Source organism: Pinus tabuliformis, chromosome 8, assembly GCF_031772625.1.
Source record: "Pinus tabuliformis cultivar Carrire ecotype Pingquan chromosome 8, CPIR1, whole genome shotgun sequence".
Taxonomy (NCBI): Eukaryota; Viridiplantae; Streptophyta; class Pinopsida; order Pinales; family Pinaceae; genus Pinus; species Pinus tabuliformis.
The window spans coordinates 300,244,215-300,260,633 of NC_142294.1; the positions used below are offsets into that span (position 1 = coordinate 300,244,215).

General features: G+C 32.8%; 1 protein-coding gene across 1 annotated transcript in view; it reads right to left on the reverse strand.

The window, feature by feature from the left end:
* The window catches only part of LOC149235311 (uncharacterized), a 33,594-nt gene extending 27,296 nt beyond the window's left edge, over positions 1-6,298 (reverse strand). The window contains exons 1-2 of the mRNA XM_089372073.1: positions 6,222-6,298; positions 5,924-5,982 (exon numbers count right to left, since the gene is read on the reverse strand). Coding sequence (XP_089228199.1) covers positions 5,924-5,982; positions 6,222-6,288 — 126 coding nt within the window. The 5' untranslated portion in view covers positions 6,289-6,298. The remainder of the gene's footprint in view (positions 1-5,923; positions 5,983-6,221) is intronic.
* Positions 6,299-16,419: the final 10,121 nt, after the last annotated feature.

Genomic DNA, 16,419 nt, shown 5'->3' on the forward strand with positions numbered 1-16,419 from the left:
TCTTCTTCCCTGTCAAGTTCTCTACCTGAGCCTTGAACTCTTGAATCATGTTGAAGACCTCATCCTTGGTTTTCAAGAAGTAAATCCATGTATTCCAGGAGAAGTCATCAGTGAAAGTCACATAGTACAGAAAACCACCTAAGGATGACACTGACATTGCTCCACATACACCATAATGTATTAGATCCAAAATTCCTTTGGACCTACTATCAATGCTTGGAAACGATCCTTTGACATTATTGCCAAGTGCACAACCTTTGCAAACTCCTTCATGCTCTACTTGGAATTTTGGAAGACCTGTAACCATCTTCCTTAAAGTTGGTAAAGCCTTGTAGTGAATGTGACCAAATCTCTAGTGCCATGATTCGCATAGATCGTTGTTATCATGTACCAATGCTTGAATTGATCATCCTAGGAGTTTGTACAAGCCTCCCTCTTGAACACCAATCACTTTGGCAGAATCTATGCTAGAGCCCTTCTTCCATACAAGAACTTGTCCATCAACAAAAGCAACACTATACCCTTTGTCTTCCAAGGATGAAGTATAGATCAAACTTTTCTTTAAACAAAGCACATACAACACATCATTTAAAATGTTACCTCCTAGTTCCAACGAAAAATATGTTGATCCAATGCCTTTGACTGCATACTTGGCATTGTCACCAAGATCCACCTTTTGTGTTGACTTATTTTCCACCAATTCTGTGAGACTATCACAGTTTCCTATCATGTATCTAGAGGCACCACTATCCACTAACCAAATGTTATTGTGATTTGCAACAAAACCTATAGGAGCAGAAAAGAAGAAATAATTTGTATCATCAACATTGTCATTCCTTGACTTCTTTTGATGTGGATTTTCATCAATGTCTGTTGTTGAAGCATGTTTCTTTCCCTTCCTCTTCTTATCATCCTCCCCTTCAGGACACTTGTCTTTAGAGTGATCAAACTTGTGGCAATGGAAGCATTGAATCTTTGGCATGTCCTTCTTTCCTTGATTTTCAGCGTGAGCAGGTCTTCTACTTGAATTCCTTCTCTGAAACTTTGCAAAATTTCTTCTTCTATCTTTTCCATTCTTAGAACGAGTCGTAAATGCTTGGGAATCACCACCTTGAGGTATATGAATATTTCCTTTCGATACTAGTCTAGATTCCTCGTGAGTACAGGAGGTCCATAGCTGCTCAAAACTTGGAATTTTTGTTCTGCCACATAAGCTAGATGTAAATGAATCCCATGAATTAGGTAATCCATTAAGAGTTGTAGTCACAAGTTTTGATTCATCAATGCTTTCTCCAATACCCTAGACTTGATCTCTCAATTGAGAGATCCTCATGAATTAGGAAGCCATCGTATCTACTCTAGTCATCTCAACACCACGAAGTTGGTTCCTCAAGGTCATTTTTTGACCAATGTTGTTGATGGTATGCAAACTCACTAGGGCATCATACATCTGCTTTGAAGTTTGCAGCCTTGAAACATATGGAATCAAGTGGTCTTTGATGGATTCAACAAGAATTCTCTTAGAAGTGATTTCAGTCTTCTTGTGCTTGGCTTTTCTGGCATTATCCTCCTGTGCCTTTCCCGTACCATAACATCATTCTCTTCAAGAATGAGATCAATTCTTGTCTTCCAAGCCCTAAAATTTGTAGCACCTTCCAACTTATTTTATGCCTTAATAGAGGGAGCCATCTGCTCAAAGATATGGTTATAGATAGATTGCAGAAGTAGGTGTCTTCAAGAGTGGCCTCAATGCCCTTTCCTTCACCAAAGCTTTGATAACATGTTGATTTTTCAAGTGCAATATAGACAAGCACAATTTTTTGCTACAAATAATTACTTCCAATGATATTGTTCTTAATTTAGCACATTCCAGATCATTAAGAAATTATACTGTAGAAAATTTCAACCATAAATGCAGTAGGATAGTAGAGATCACAGTATAGGAACAATGCACAAAATAGACACCAAAATTTTATCCTCGGAAAACCCTAACTAGGGAAAATCCCAACAACCTTTTCTTAGGAGAAATTGTCCAATTCAACAAGAGATACAATTTGATTTTACAATCAAGCTAGGTCAAACTGACCACAGAAACTACACAGGTCAAACCTGGTCAAATAGAGAGATTGTTGCCCTTCTGCAATAGTCAGTCAACTTTGGTCAAATAGGTCAAATTTCAGCCTCTGCAGCTGCCTTAGAAATTTGGTCAACTTGCCCAGAAAAGATCCAATCAATAGTGGTTAAACTACTCAAAACGAGTTTGGTCAACTACCCAAACTTTTCGTCAACTGCCTTACTAAAATTGCGGTCAAACAAATCAGAAGAAGGTTTGGTCAATGTAGGTCAAACAACCCAGAAAAACCTCAGTCAACACTGGTCAACACAAGTCAAATTTTCGGGCAAACTTCGTTGGTCTTGTCTCTCTCTCCCCTTCGCATGTGTGGTCAAAAAACAAAAGAATTGATGATCCAAATTGCTTGCCAAATGGGAGAGGTTGAATGTCAATATATAAAGGTCAAAGTAGGAGGCTTTTGAGTCTTGACCAAGGGTCAAACCCATTCGTATGGTGGGGCTGACCTATTCTTTGGAGCCGACATGAACTCAAACATAATATTTTGCTTCTTTTTTTTTAATTGGTTGACTTGAATGTCGACCACAACTACAAAAATTCAACATTCAGTATATCCAAGGCACAAACTAATGTGAAGATACATTACAGTTCTAGGGGGACTCCTTTGATGGTTGGTTTCACTAATTCCGATTGCACTAGCAACCGTGATGATCAAAAGTCTACTGCAGGTTATGTTTTCAGTCTTGGTTCAGGGCCTCACTTGGGCTTGTAAAAAGCAATAGGCTAAATCTCTTTCTTCGGCAGAAGTAGACTATCGAGCAGCAATTAATGGAAGTCAAGAAACCTTTTGGCTTTGACAAATCTTTTCAGAGTTTGGATTACAATAGTAGCATCCAACCATCCTCTGGTGCAACCATGAAAGCGCCATCAAGCTCACCAAAGATCCAATTCAACATCAATGCAAAAACCACATTGAGCTGCAAGTGCACTTCATCAGAAAACTCATTCATGATCGTGTTGTTGAAGTGCTCTTTTGCCCAACAAATGATCAAGTTGCAGAATTCTTCACAAAGTCTCTTGTGGAAGCAAAGTTTTCCAAACTTCAATCTATGTTAGGAGTTCAAGAAGTTGTACTTACGGTGGGTAGGCTCTAATGCCTCCTTCCTTCTCCTATTGTGTCACCTTTGAAAATCCTTCAATCCTATCCCAAGTTGTCTAGGACATTAAAGAGGATCAATCCTCTGAAAAATTTTAAACTCCTATTTGTTGAGATCTTTGTAAATCCTTCAATCCTATCCCAAGTTGTCTAGGAGATCAAAGAGAATCAATCCTTTGAATATTTTTAGACTCCTAATTGTTGATCTAATCTCAGGTTGGCTGTTTATGGAACCTTTCACATGCTATTTCAGTGCTTTTGAGGTTAGTCTTGATCCATTACATATGACAAGGGATATCAAATTGAATCAGTTTATGCTTGTGAGGTATTTTGGACAGTTGGAGGACCATACGTGAAAATCTTGATAGACGATAGGAGATTACTTTTGGATCCCTCTAAGGATGTATCTTGGTGTCATAATCAAGACTGTTATGTGGCTAATGGATATCTCTTTAATTTTTTCGATATGAGATTCCTTTTGAGGAATCATGAAATGCTAAAGGCATCGGCAGAATGTAATTTTCCTTTGTTATAAACAAAATTATGGTTTTAATTTTTTGGGCAGAAAAAATGGTTCTAACTGACCAAATGTTAAACTCAAGTTGAAAAAACATAACAATTTAAACAAACGATAAGACCGTAAGGTCTGATGGAAGAAATATTAAACCCAATGGATTGTGATCTTTCATAATATTTTGTGTGTACAACCATATGAAGAGAACATAAGTTCAAGAGGCACCACTATAGGCTACTAAATGATACAAAGAACCATACATAAACAAGGGAGAGGTACAGCAATTAAAATTAAGGATAAGACTGTAAATTCTAATGGATCAAATCCTAAATTCAATGCATTGAGATCTCAAAGACTTGTGGCATTTGTTCCTATTAATTCAATCCTTCGTTCAATGCAAACCTATGAAGTCACTGTATAATTCAAAAATGATGAAGAGAAAGATTTCAAGATTTTGAGAGACAAAACTTTCAAAAGAGGGAACATTAGTTCAATAAGTAACATGGGTACTAGCCAATCGTAACATGGATACTAGCCAATCGTGTTCAAGAAAAGATGGCATTTGGTTAGAATTAAAATATTTTTTCACATTTGAAAAGAAAAGGACTATCAGACATTAATTTTTGGCACATTATGTTCTCTATCTCTCATATTTGGCACCGACTCTTAGGTTAAAATATCAGATTATGTCATGCAATTCAAAGATAAGCTTGAACAATGCAAATGAATTTCTCTCAAAAGCCTCATCGGCGTGCGAGGACTTTAAATTACTTAAATCAATTTAAGTCAGGAACAGGACTTTTACCTTCATGTTTATGAGAAACCATATTAGAGTTTTGTGTAAGCTAACAAGGGACTTAGAGCTCTGGTACAAGAATGGTGATATGATTGTGGGTGAAATTACAAGGTTGTATAGTTTAAATTACAGTTCAATATGTTAGAAAAATTATGGAAAACTTGAATTAGATAATAAGACACTTAAATTACACAGAAAGAGTTTATAGGACATTTGAACCACAAAGGAATACCCAAATTACACAGACCCAACAGCTTAAAACTATGGTTATCTTAATTTTGTTTTACTGAATTTGATACCAAGAAAAATAACAAATAAAAAGACAGAGAAGAGGAGAGTTCAGTTTTCCAACTATCCCACGGGGTTTTTTGATGGAGCAGCTCAAGGAGGAAGATGTGGGAGTGGCTTTTGCTTAAAATTGACAGAAGAGCAGGAATTCTGGATACACTGGTATGTGGGAGAAGGAACAAGTATGAAAGCAGAAGTTGTTGCTTTATGGGGTCTATTATGGTTTATCAAGTTCCTGGATATCCCTCAAGTACAAATTTTTGGGGATTCCAAATGTATAATAGACCATGTTAAAGGGAAGAACAACATTCAGCAAACTTCCCTACAAGGTTGGCTGAGACGTATAAAAAGTATGTGGAGTTCCTTCCAAAATTCATCCATTGAGCACATCAACAGGGCACATAACAAATCTGCGGATGAATTATCAAAAAAGGGACTACAAGACACAGAAGAAGGCATGCACATCATGATGAAAACGGGAGCAGAGGAGACAGAAGTAGAAAATCTAAAAGTGCCGGGATAGATCACTGAAGAGAGCTCAAAAAGACAGAACTTCATTGCAGATAAGTCCATATAAAATTCCTGTTTCTTTTTGTTTTAAGTTTTGTATAAATTTTTGTATCTGATTTTGTATAGAAATCATATAAGAAAAGAATACATAAAGTCTGTGATCTACAGAAATGCAAATGATCTGATCCATATATTAGACTCTGTGTAAATTGCAAAAATGGCTGAGAGTAAATAGTATCATTATGTTGTAACTATTAGATAATAGTTCAAATGGATGTAAGTGGAGAAGCTTCTTCCCAATGTAGTCACACTGTGAATTTTTCTCAAGGTTTATGAGGACAATATGTCCATCATAAGAATGCACTGTTTTATCCATAATATTAAAACAAACGAAGATTTTTTCTTGCTGAAAAAAAAAAAAATTCAAGTAAAATGACTTCAAAACTATGATTTTCCCAGACTTTTACTGAATTTCAAGTAAAATGAATTCAGCACACCAAAAAATGTACAGTACAAACTCAACCCGTTAAAATTAAGATTTTCCCAAATTTTCAACAGATTTCAAGCAAAAGCGAGCAGAAAATCTACCCGTAAAAGACTGAAAAATGGACTAGTTAGACTACTAGAGCTTTTGCCTGTTTGAGTTCCTGGGATCATCAGCAGGGTGTTATTTGTTAAGGAAAGTATTCGGCGAGATTAACAAAACAAAATTAAGAGAATTTTCAATAAATCAGGATTCTTCAACCTGAGGGCAACCAAACAAAATCTACCGCCTAATAATATATATAAAATTTAAAAAACATGAAGATCATAAAATAAAAGCAAAAACCCAAAAAGAAGAAAGAAAAATAAGAGGCATATAGGCTAGGCCCAGTTAGAGACGTACTTCCGAGAGTAGAGACCGAAATGATACTCCGCCCGCATAGAATGCAATGAGAGATTTCAGAAACCATACCTAGAACCATACCCATTGATTTTGGTTTGTATTATTCATGCATTTTACCATATGTTATAAAATATTAATATGTTTGGGTATTTTTAATTCTCAAATTATGTTAAAAATTGTTTCGCAGCTCCAGAAAACTGAGGTCTAGTTGTACCTCTCTCCAAAAGACTAAGCGTTATTGGTTATCGGTGCTGTTGTTTAATGTTTAAAAAAATATTTTTTGGATTTTATTGGATAAAGATTAGTTGCATTTTTCATGCTGGTTTTTGTCTTTTTCAATGTCGGAATTCAACGACCTAAGAAATTAGAATTCTGTATTCATTTGAAATTTTGAATTTTTTTTTTTAATATTTGGGTCAATTGATTTTGCAATTTTAAAAGTTGAGATTTGGATTATTTGTTGTTGGTATTTGTATTGTGGACTATAGTATTTGCGTAGGGTAAAATGTGTTGATTTTCATTTTTTTTTAATTAAATTGTAATTTTAATAAATTAGGAGACAATATTTCATTTTCTAATTTTCCTCTAAATCAAAAATTAATTTTCTAGTAGTTTTATTTTTAATTTTTCACTAGCTAAAAAAACTAATTTTGTAAGTGGTTATTATATAGATGAGTGCTTTGACATTGACACTGTTATGCAATTGCACTACCCACTGTTATGCAATTGCACTGTCCAATGATGCCAAAAATGATGCGGTTGCAGGTGCTTTGCGTAGGGGGCGGGGAGTGGGGTAAACGAATGTCCAATGTCCAACTCATTGTGCGGGGAAGTGTCTTTTACATAGACGAGGTGAGGGGGGAGAGGGGGGATTGAATGAGAACGAATCTCCAATTAATATACTGTAATTGCTCTGATGCTAAATATCTTTGCAATATAACTCACAAATAATGAGCGCTCTTCGCACATCTCTTTGACAAACTTGATAAAAACTTTGTAGCGTATAAGAAAACGATGCCCCTTGCAGATGCGTGGTAGGTCAAAAATATGTGTTGTAAAATCCGTACCTTTCGATTATGGCTTATTTCAATTAATTGCAGCCTTTATGAAGATGGATCACAGATTTTCTCTATGATATTGTAATAATCATTGTTATATATCAATTATTCATGATTATGTGTGGGAGAAAGTGTGCGAGAGGATGTGTTTGCTATGAACCTCCGCACTTCCACCTCCGCATTAAGTTTGCTTATAAAACATTATGTTGATTTAAGATGCGATGAACATGGTTTGTACTAGTTTTCTTACGGATAAAGCGTTTTTTATTGAAAAACATAAAAAATGCAACTCGGGGGATGCACATGGAGGCTGAACGAGAATCAATCTCCAATTAATATACTATAACTCCTTTTATGCTAAATATCTTTGCAAGATAACTCACAAATATTGAACGCTCTTCACACATTTCTCATGCCTTTTCAACAAACTTGATAAACACTTTGTAGCGAAGAAGCAAACGATGCCCCTTTGTAGATGCTTGGTAGCTCAAAAATATGTGCTGTAAAATCAGTACCTTTTGATTACGGCTTATTTCCCTTAAATGCAGTTAGTTATGAATACGGATCTGATTTTTTCTCTATGATATTGTAATAACCATTGTTATATATCAATTATTCATAATTATGTGTAGGAGAAAGTGTACGAGAGGATGTGTTTGCTCTAAACCTCCGCACTTCACTCAGCATCAAGTTTGCCTAGAAAACGTTCTGCCGATTTAAGGTTCTATGAACATGGTTTGTACAAGTTTTCTTATGGATAAAACATTTATGCTTAAAAAAAAAAATTAAAAAAAAAATGCAACTCGAGAAAGAGGGGGGTGGGAGGGGGAGGAAGAGTGGCAGAGGTTGAACGAGATCAAATCTCCAATTAATATATTATAACTCCTCTGATGTTAAATATCTTTGCAAGATAACTCACAAACATGGAGCGCTCTTCGCACATTGCTCGCCCCTCTTCAGAAAACTTGATAAACACTTTGTAGCGTAGAAGCAAATGATGCCCCTTGTGGATGCATGGTAGCTGAAAACTATGTGTTGTAAAATTTGATTATGGCCTATTTCCCTTAACTATAGTCAATTATGAAGATGGATTAGATAGTTTCTCTGTGATATTATAAGAACCATTGTTATATATCCATTATTCATAATTATGTGTGAGAGAAAGTGTCCGAGAGGATGTGTGTGCAGGAGGATGCATTTGCTCTGAACCTCCACACTTCCACCTCCACATCAAGTTTGCTTATAAAACGTTTTGTCAATTTAAGATGCTACGAACATGATTTGTATTGTTTTATTGTGGATAAAGCGTTTATGTTCATTGAAAAACATAAAAAAGGCAACTCATGAATCGAAAATGTCAAAGTTCCTCTACAAGCAAACCTCTGCACAAGAAAATTAATTTCTTAAAAAAATAATGTGGGCCACATAAAACATCCGTTGCATGGGTTACATCATTAGTGTCATGCTTTGATTATGTTCTTTTTATTTTCAAGACATGGTTGGACAAATTATTAATTTGTAAGAGTAATAATTAATATCCTTAAAATTAAATGTTAAAATACAAGATTATATTTTAATTATTTAAATATAATTCGTTAACCCATTGTGCGGAGGTAGAGATATGTGACTTTTAGTGTGCGAAGCTTCCCCCCACACCAGCTTAGATCCATCTAATATGAGATCTATCATGCACCGAGAGTGATCAAATCCCTCAATGTGCAAACCTTTCCTCAAGTTCTACACTCCAAAAAGGGATCAGCGCATGATAGATACGGTGTTAGATGGATCTAAGCTGGTTTTGTCGTTATCTCTCCCTTGTCACTTCCTCTATCTCTCCACCTCTATCATCGAATGTTTTTGTTCTTCCCTCCATATATATCTAGAGTTAATATATATAATAATATAACGAATTTAACATTATATGAAATTTAGTATTGTATTAATCCAAAGTTATTAAATTTAACAATATTAATATTAATATTACATTTAATAATGTTTTTTACATGGCATGATAACAAAATTTATAATAAAACTACATCAAATTAATATTTTCAACTAATACAACTTTGATGTGGAAATATTTATGCCTTTAAAGATTTTAATATATCTATGGGATATGATTTTTCCTTTTAAAGATTTATTTTACAAATATTTAATTAAAAGAAATATTAAAAGATTTTGGAGTTGGATTCTTTATGTTGAATTATTCTTTTTCTTTTGATTTAAGAAATGGTATTGACTTTAACAAGTGCTACGTAGTAGCTAGTCCCTAGTCCCTGTCACTTAATTAAAGTAAAAATATTGAATTCAAGTTACTAGTATGTTGTTAATTGTAATTATGCATTTTTTGTATTTATAAACAAATTTCTTGTTTTAGTTGAAATATGAATTTGTGCACATTTATTCGTGTTCCCCATTCTATTTTTATTAATATAATAATACTTTTTAATGAAGTCAAATATAAATTAATAAATATACAAATATTTGCATAAAAATAACTCAAATATAAATATAAAGTAATATATTATATATAAATAAATAAATAAATATTTGAAATGATAAATATATATAAATGTATTTGAAGTTATATATATATATATATATATAACCTTTAAGATATATTCATAAATTTATTTATATTCTAAAACTTTAACATATATATTTTATATTTTAATGATAAATTAAAGTTATTTTTAATTGTACACTATTTACATATTTTTCTTATGTCATGATAATGTTGAAAATACCAAAAGAGATCTATAGAATTGGCTAAAATACAACAATTTGCTTTGTGCGAGTACATAGAATATCACAATTTGTGAACTTGAAATTCACAAATGATTTGGCTATTCTCATGTGTTTTTGTGCCACTTAGTTCAAATATAACTAAATTAAAGTAAAACATTGAATTCAAATTAGTGTTAAGGTTTACAATGTGGTATTGGTAAATTGATGTATTTTGTTAAATTGTAATGAATCAAGTGCTACATAGTAGCTAGTCTCTGCCACTTAGTTTAAATATAACTAAATTAAAGTAAAACATTGAATTCAAGTTAGTGTTAAGGTTTACAATGTGGTATAAGTAAATTGATGTATTTTGTTAAATTGTAATTATGCATTGTTTGTAGGTATGAACAACTTTGTTGCTAATTTCATTTGTTGAAATATGAATTCATCCACCGCCATAAGTGGATTATGATCTAAAGCTACTTTTCATTGGCTATTAGATTGTATTCTTTAGATGTGAGAAAACATGTGAATAATCCAAAACCCAAAAACATGTGGCATGAGTGAAAGTTCACCCATAAGTGGATTATGATCTAAATCTACTTTTCATTGGCTATTCGATTGTATTCTTTAGATGTGAGAAAACATGTGAATAACCCAAAACCCAAAAATATGTGGCATGAGTGAAAGTTCACCCCTTAAAAACTACAACGAAGTATTTTAGATGGTCAACTTTAGTCAACATGCACATGATGATGTAGTTGCATATTAGGATCTTAAACATTAATAGAGGATAGATCAATATATTTGAAATGACTAAAAAAATATTAATTTGATTTTTAAAATTTGATTAGAATTTTATATTTATGAAAATTTCTAATTTTATATATTTAATTTATGATAATAAAAGAAAAAAATATAAATTATTACAAACCCTGTTATATAGTATTATTAATTAAAATGTTTTTATTTTTATTAAATTTTTTAAAATTAAAAATATATTATATATAAATAATATAGTGTAATTTAAAAAATATAATTTTAAGGATTACAAAACTATTATATATAAATAATATGTTGTAATTAAAAATGGTTCTTTTTACATTTAATTACACTAAATTAAATATATTGTAACTGAAAAAATATAATTTTAACATTTTAGGAATTATAAAAATATTATATATAAATAATACGTTGTAATTAAAAAATGTTATTTTTATATTTTATTTAATTACACTAAATTGAATATATTGTAATTGAAATTGAAATTTTGATATTTTAAATGTGTTAAAAAATTAACTAAATTTTATTTTAATTTAATTTTAAACTGATGTGTTTCTAACCAGACTTAAATTAAATTTAAATTTAAATAATAAAATAAATAAAGACTAATCGGAAAAAAAAGACGAATTAAGGAGTTCATACCTTCGATTACGAAAAAATACAATATTTCACTAAAGGATAGCGTGTTTTTTTTGGCATCAAAAAACGAATGCTTAGAACAACAGCTACAGATTTGCCCTTCTTTGCAAGTCTCTTTGGAGAGGTTGTTTTCACTCAAATCCATGGAGCGCCATAATCCGTCAAAAATATCAAAAAGGGAGATCTATGGAGTTCTGGTACAGGTCGGGAGCTATCGGAAACAAACAGGGTTCAGCCATCTGGCTTAGCTTCAGGAGAATAGAACAATATTTCTTATGTAACCTAAAATGGAGTTTCTTCTCTGGCTCAAAGATCCTTATAGGCCTAGACCCCATCGCTGATGTCAAAGATCCCCTAAAGATCCCGGACTTTCTTCTGTTTTATCTTCACAGGTCCGGTTGCTTCACGTGGAACAGAATCATAGAGAAATGGAATGGCCTCTTCCCTATCCTAAAGAATGCAGCTGATCTAGGCATCCCTCAGCTTTTATCTGCTTCCTGGGCCTCTCAAAAACTATCTGTTGAACAGGTGGCCTTGAAGCGCGCTTTATCGGAGGATCACTTGGTTTGGTCAATTCCATCTTCCACAGCAACTGTCAAAGATATCTATTTGGATCTCATCCACAAAAAAGCTCCACCGTCCAGGAAGATCTTCCCTCTAAAATGGTGAAAGATCTCATGCCCCCTAAAAGTGATTATTTTCTCCTGGCTCGTCTTTTATAACAAGAACCTCTCTTGGGAAAATTTAAGGAAACGTGCTTGGAATGACCCCAGCAAATGCGCTTTATGCAAGATGGAGGAGGAAACAAATTTCCATATGTTCTTCTCCTGCAGGACCTCCATGCTTATCTGGTATGAACTTGCTATGATTTATTCCCTTCGAATCCCTAACTTCTCTTCTATGGATGCAGCTTTTAAATGGTGGGGACAGCAACATCTTCAAAAATGCCAAATCCTCCCGATAACCATCTGGAGTATATGGAAATGGAGGAACTTAATAATTTTTTAGAACTCTCACCTATCCTTTAACTATGTGTTATCAACAGTTTTAGCTCTTCTACCATCTAATGCTGGACAGTTGTTTTGCTGAAGGTCAATATGCTATTTTTATTGTTTTGGCAGTTTGACATGGTCAGTTTTTTGTATGGGCTTCTTTCGCCTTTCTCATGTGCCTCTCTGAGATTATCTTTGAGAAAATGATGGTCTTATCATGTGTTATCTACCCTTTTCTTCTCTTCAGATTCATCTGTTTCTTCCTAGAGACAACCTACTCTTCCTATGTGTTGCTCATCAGGCTTTTTGCTGTGTATATTGCCTCAATATAATATAAAAGCTTTTCTTTCTGAAAAAAAAAAGGTTTGCACTTATAGCTACGGCAATCACTGTCTTCCTCCTGCGAGCTCACCTAACTCGAGAGTTTAGTGTATATGCTATTTCATAAAATTTTAAAATTTTATTGGAAGTTGGGGTGATTTTAAAAGTTGTGATGATGAGCGGTCATTATGCATCATAAATTTTTATTTTATATTTTGTATTTTGATGTGATTCATGTATTTTTGGTTAATTAATAAAGGTAATTGACACATTAATAGAGGTAATAATATGTTCAACTTATAAAGAAATTAAATTATTTTTAAAAAATCATATATTTCAATGTGTAATGTTATACTATAGGTTTTTTTGCAAATTTTTTTGGTCAAACCCAACTAATATGGTTTGACCAAAAACCCATTGCAATATCCACCCTTGTGGCAGGGATAATAAAGAGTAAATATGTTCAAAATTTTACCTAATTTGGAATTTTAATGTAGTAAAAAAATTTGTTAAATGTAAATTTATGATCCATTTAGTAAACATGTTCAAAATTTTACCTAATTTGGAATTTTAATGTGGTAAAAAAATTTGTTAAATGTAAATTTATGATCCATTTAGTAAATATGTTCAAAATTTTACCTAATTTGGAATTTTAATGTAGTAAAAAAAATTGTTAAATGTAAATTTATGATCCATTCGTAAATATGTTCAAAATTTTACCTAATTTGGAATTTTAATGTGGTAAAAAAAATTGTTAAATGTAAATTTATGATCAATTTAGTAAATATGTTTAGAATTTTACCTAATTTGGAATTTTGATGTGGTAAAAACATTTGTTAAATGTAAATTTATGATCCATTCAAATTCACATATATGATACAAGAATGAGATAATTATTCATTCAAATTATATATAATAATACACAGGTATATTTTAATAATTAATTTTAGTCCATTAATAAGATTACAAAGTTATATGTAATCTAAAGATTCAAGTTACATATAATTTAATATTCAAGCTAATGTTTTAACAGACATGAGCAAAAAATATTTTTATTATTTTTAAGGACGTGACATACTTACACATTGGGGTCATACTGGGCTATAGAATGTGCCTCTCAGTGCAACAAGGTGAGTCACGCAAAGCATCTGCTAGAAACAAAATCCTGACATCTGGCATCTGCCACATGGGTTACATCAACAGTGTTAATGGTTAAACAAAAAATAATGAGCCAAATAACTTTATGGCTAGAAACCATAGAAACCATTAAAAAAAGGGTGGACCACATAAAGCATCTGCTACAAGCAAAATTCCTGGCATCTGTGGCAATGGTTACATCAAAAGTGTTAACGGTCAATGCTCAAATGTACCTCGACATAGAAATCTAATAAAATCTATATGCTAAGCATATGAAAAATATAAAATAAAATAAAATAACTAACTTTAAATCAAAATATCTTAACCATTAATGCCTAAGATTAAATAATTAACTCTAAAATAAAATAGTTTGACACTTAACCCTAGCGCAACCTCGATATGCTAAACAAGATCTAAAATAGCTTGAGAACTAACTTGGGTTATGAATCCATACAATGGTGCATAGGGAACTTTATTCGACAAGTACAAAATTAATGTTACAAGTTTTTCTTGTGTGAAGAGACGAGGTATGTGCAAGAGAATGAGAGTGCATAGGGAGCTTAATGTTAAAAGCTTTCCTTTTTTAGAGATTTTACTTGTGGAGGACAAAGTATGTGCGGGAGAGCAATTGTTTAGAGCTCTGATTTTAGAACTATGGAGAACCGGGGGTTTTGTGAATGCTCTCACAATGTGTTATTGCTCTGAGCATTGGTGTTAGGATTGAATCTTTGCAGAGGAAGGGGTATGTGCAGGCAAACATGATAATTAATATTATTATGTTTCATTGTGCGAAGCTTTTACAATGTTGATTTATATTGGGAATGGGGAATATTATTATGTTTCGTTGTGTGAAGTTTTTACTATGTCCAAGCCGAGGTAATTTTGGGAGAATGGGGTGTGCACAGGGAAATTAACGCTAAACTATTAATGTTAATATGTTATAATTATTATGTTTTATTATGCGGAGCTTTGACTGTGCAAAAGATGGGGCATGTCGTTTTTTTAATAAATGTTTATGTTATAAGAAAATGTAAATAGACAACTATGCAATTAAGTTGTAGAAATATTTTGAAATTAAGTTACCGAGAGCAAAACAACAACTAAAGAAGTAATGATTTACTTTGACGTAGGGTATAGGCAACGAATTAAATAGAGCAATACAAATAAATGTCATGCATGGAAATTCATTTTGTTATTTTTGAATGTAGCCAAAATTTCTTGTTCTAATGTTCAAAAACTCGAAGAAGGACAACTATTGTAAATTGATTTGCTTTATCAATGAAAAGAAAAAACTAACAACTATCTAAATTATTACATATCCTCAAGATCAGAAGTGACGTGGGCTAGCTCACACTTAGAAGGGGAGTAACCTTGGTTAATGGCCATGATATCATCATCTCTTTCATTACTTTTCTCCTTAACATTGACATTCCCTGCGTGACCCAAATTATCCAAATGAAAACTCAACATTTCGTTTGCCAATTGCAGTCGCTCCATCTTCAAATCCAATATTGCCATTTTTTGATTTAGAAGGTTGCAATGGGCCTGTTATCACCCAAAAATTCTCTAAAACTTGGACAATTTACATATGTTCCTAAGTCATAATGTTAGATGGTAGTTAAGTCACTTTTAGGGTTTTTAGAGTCTAAGTCATAGGGTTAGAGTCTCATTTCCATCATCGAATAAAGTTCAACAACCTTGTTTACACTTTATGGGTCCCATATCATGTTTTGAAAGTCATATGTTTAGCCATTTAAAAAAAAAATTGAAACTAGCTACGAATCCACATTTTCGTAGTGCACACAGTGTAAAAAACCAATTTTGCGCTACGAAATCACTGAAGTAGCCTGTTTCAGCATAAAAGACTATGTTTTTTGCTTTTACTAGTCAACTTCCAGAAGGGTTGCTGAGCAGCTGAGAACTCAATTTTGAAAACTGAAAGAGGCTTTTCTTTCTAACATACTGAACTACAAAAACCTCTTTCAATTTCTTCAAATTCGTTTTGAGGTGGGAGAAATTTATGGTTACACTTGCGCTACGAAACTGCTGAAAGCCAAGCTTTGTCTTCTAGTTTGAGCAGTCTTTTTCAAGATCCGTTTCTGGTCACAAGAAAATGTATTTTGGAATTCTGAAGGAGGTTTATATTCATCAACTCTCCAGCTACAATAACCTATCTCACTTTCTTCATAAGTGTTATCAGTTAGGAGATACTAAGCTTTCTTTGAAACCCTAATTTCAGAGAACAGATTTTTCTTGTTTTACACGTGTTTTTCAAGGACAGATTCTGGATAGCTGGAGAAGTGTTTTAAAAACCCAAGAGAGGTTTTTGTTCTAGACAACATGGAATACAAAAACCTCCTTCAGTTTCATAAAATATGTCATGGATGAGAAGATAAAGGCTATGTCCCACGTGCTAATTTTCAAAGATCCTAAACCTAAAAACAAGGAAACATGTTCCCTAATTTCTAGGGTTTATCATCAGCAGTAACGTGACAACGTGGGAGGCTTCATCAAATTTGACCTCATGAGGTTGTAGCTATC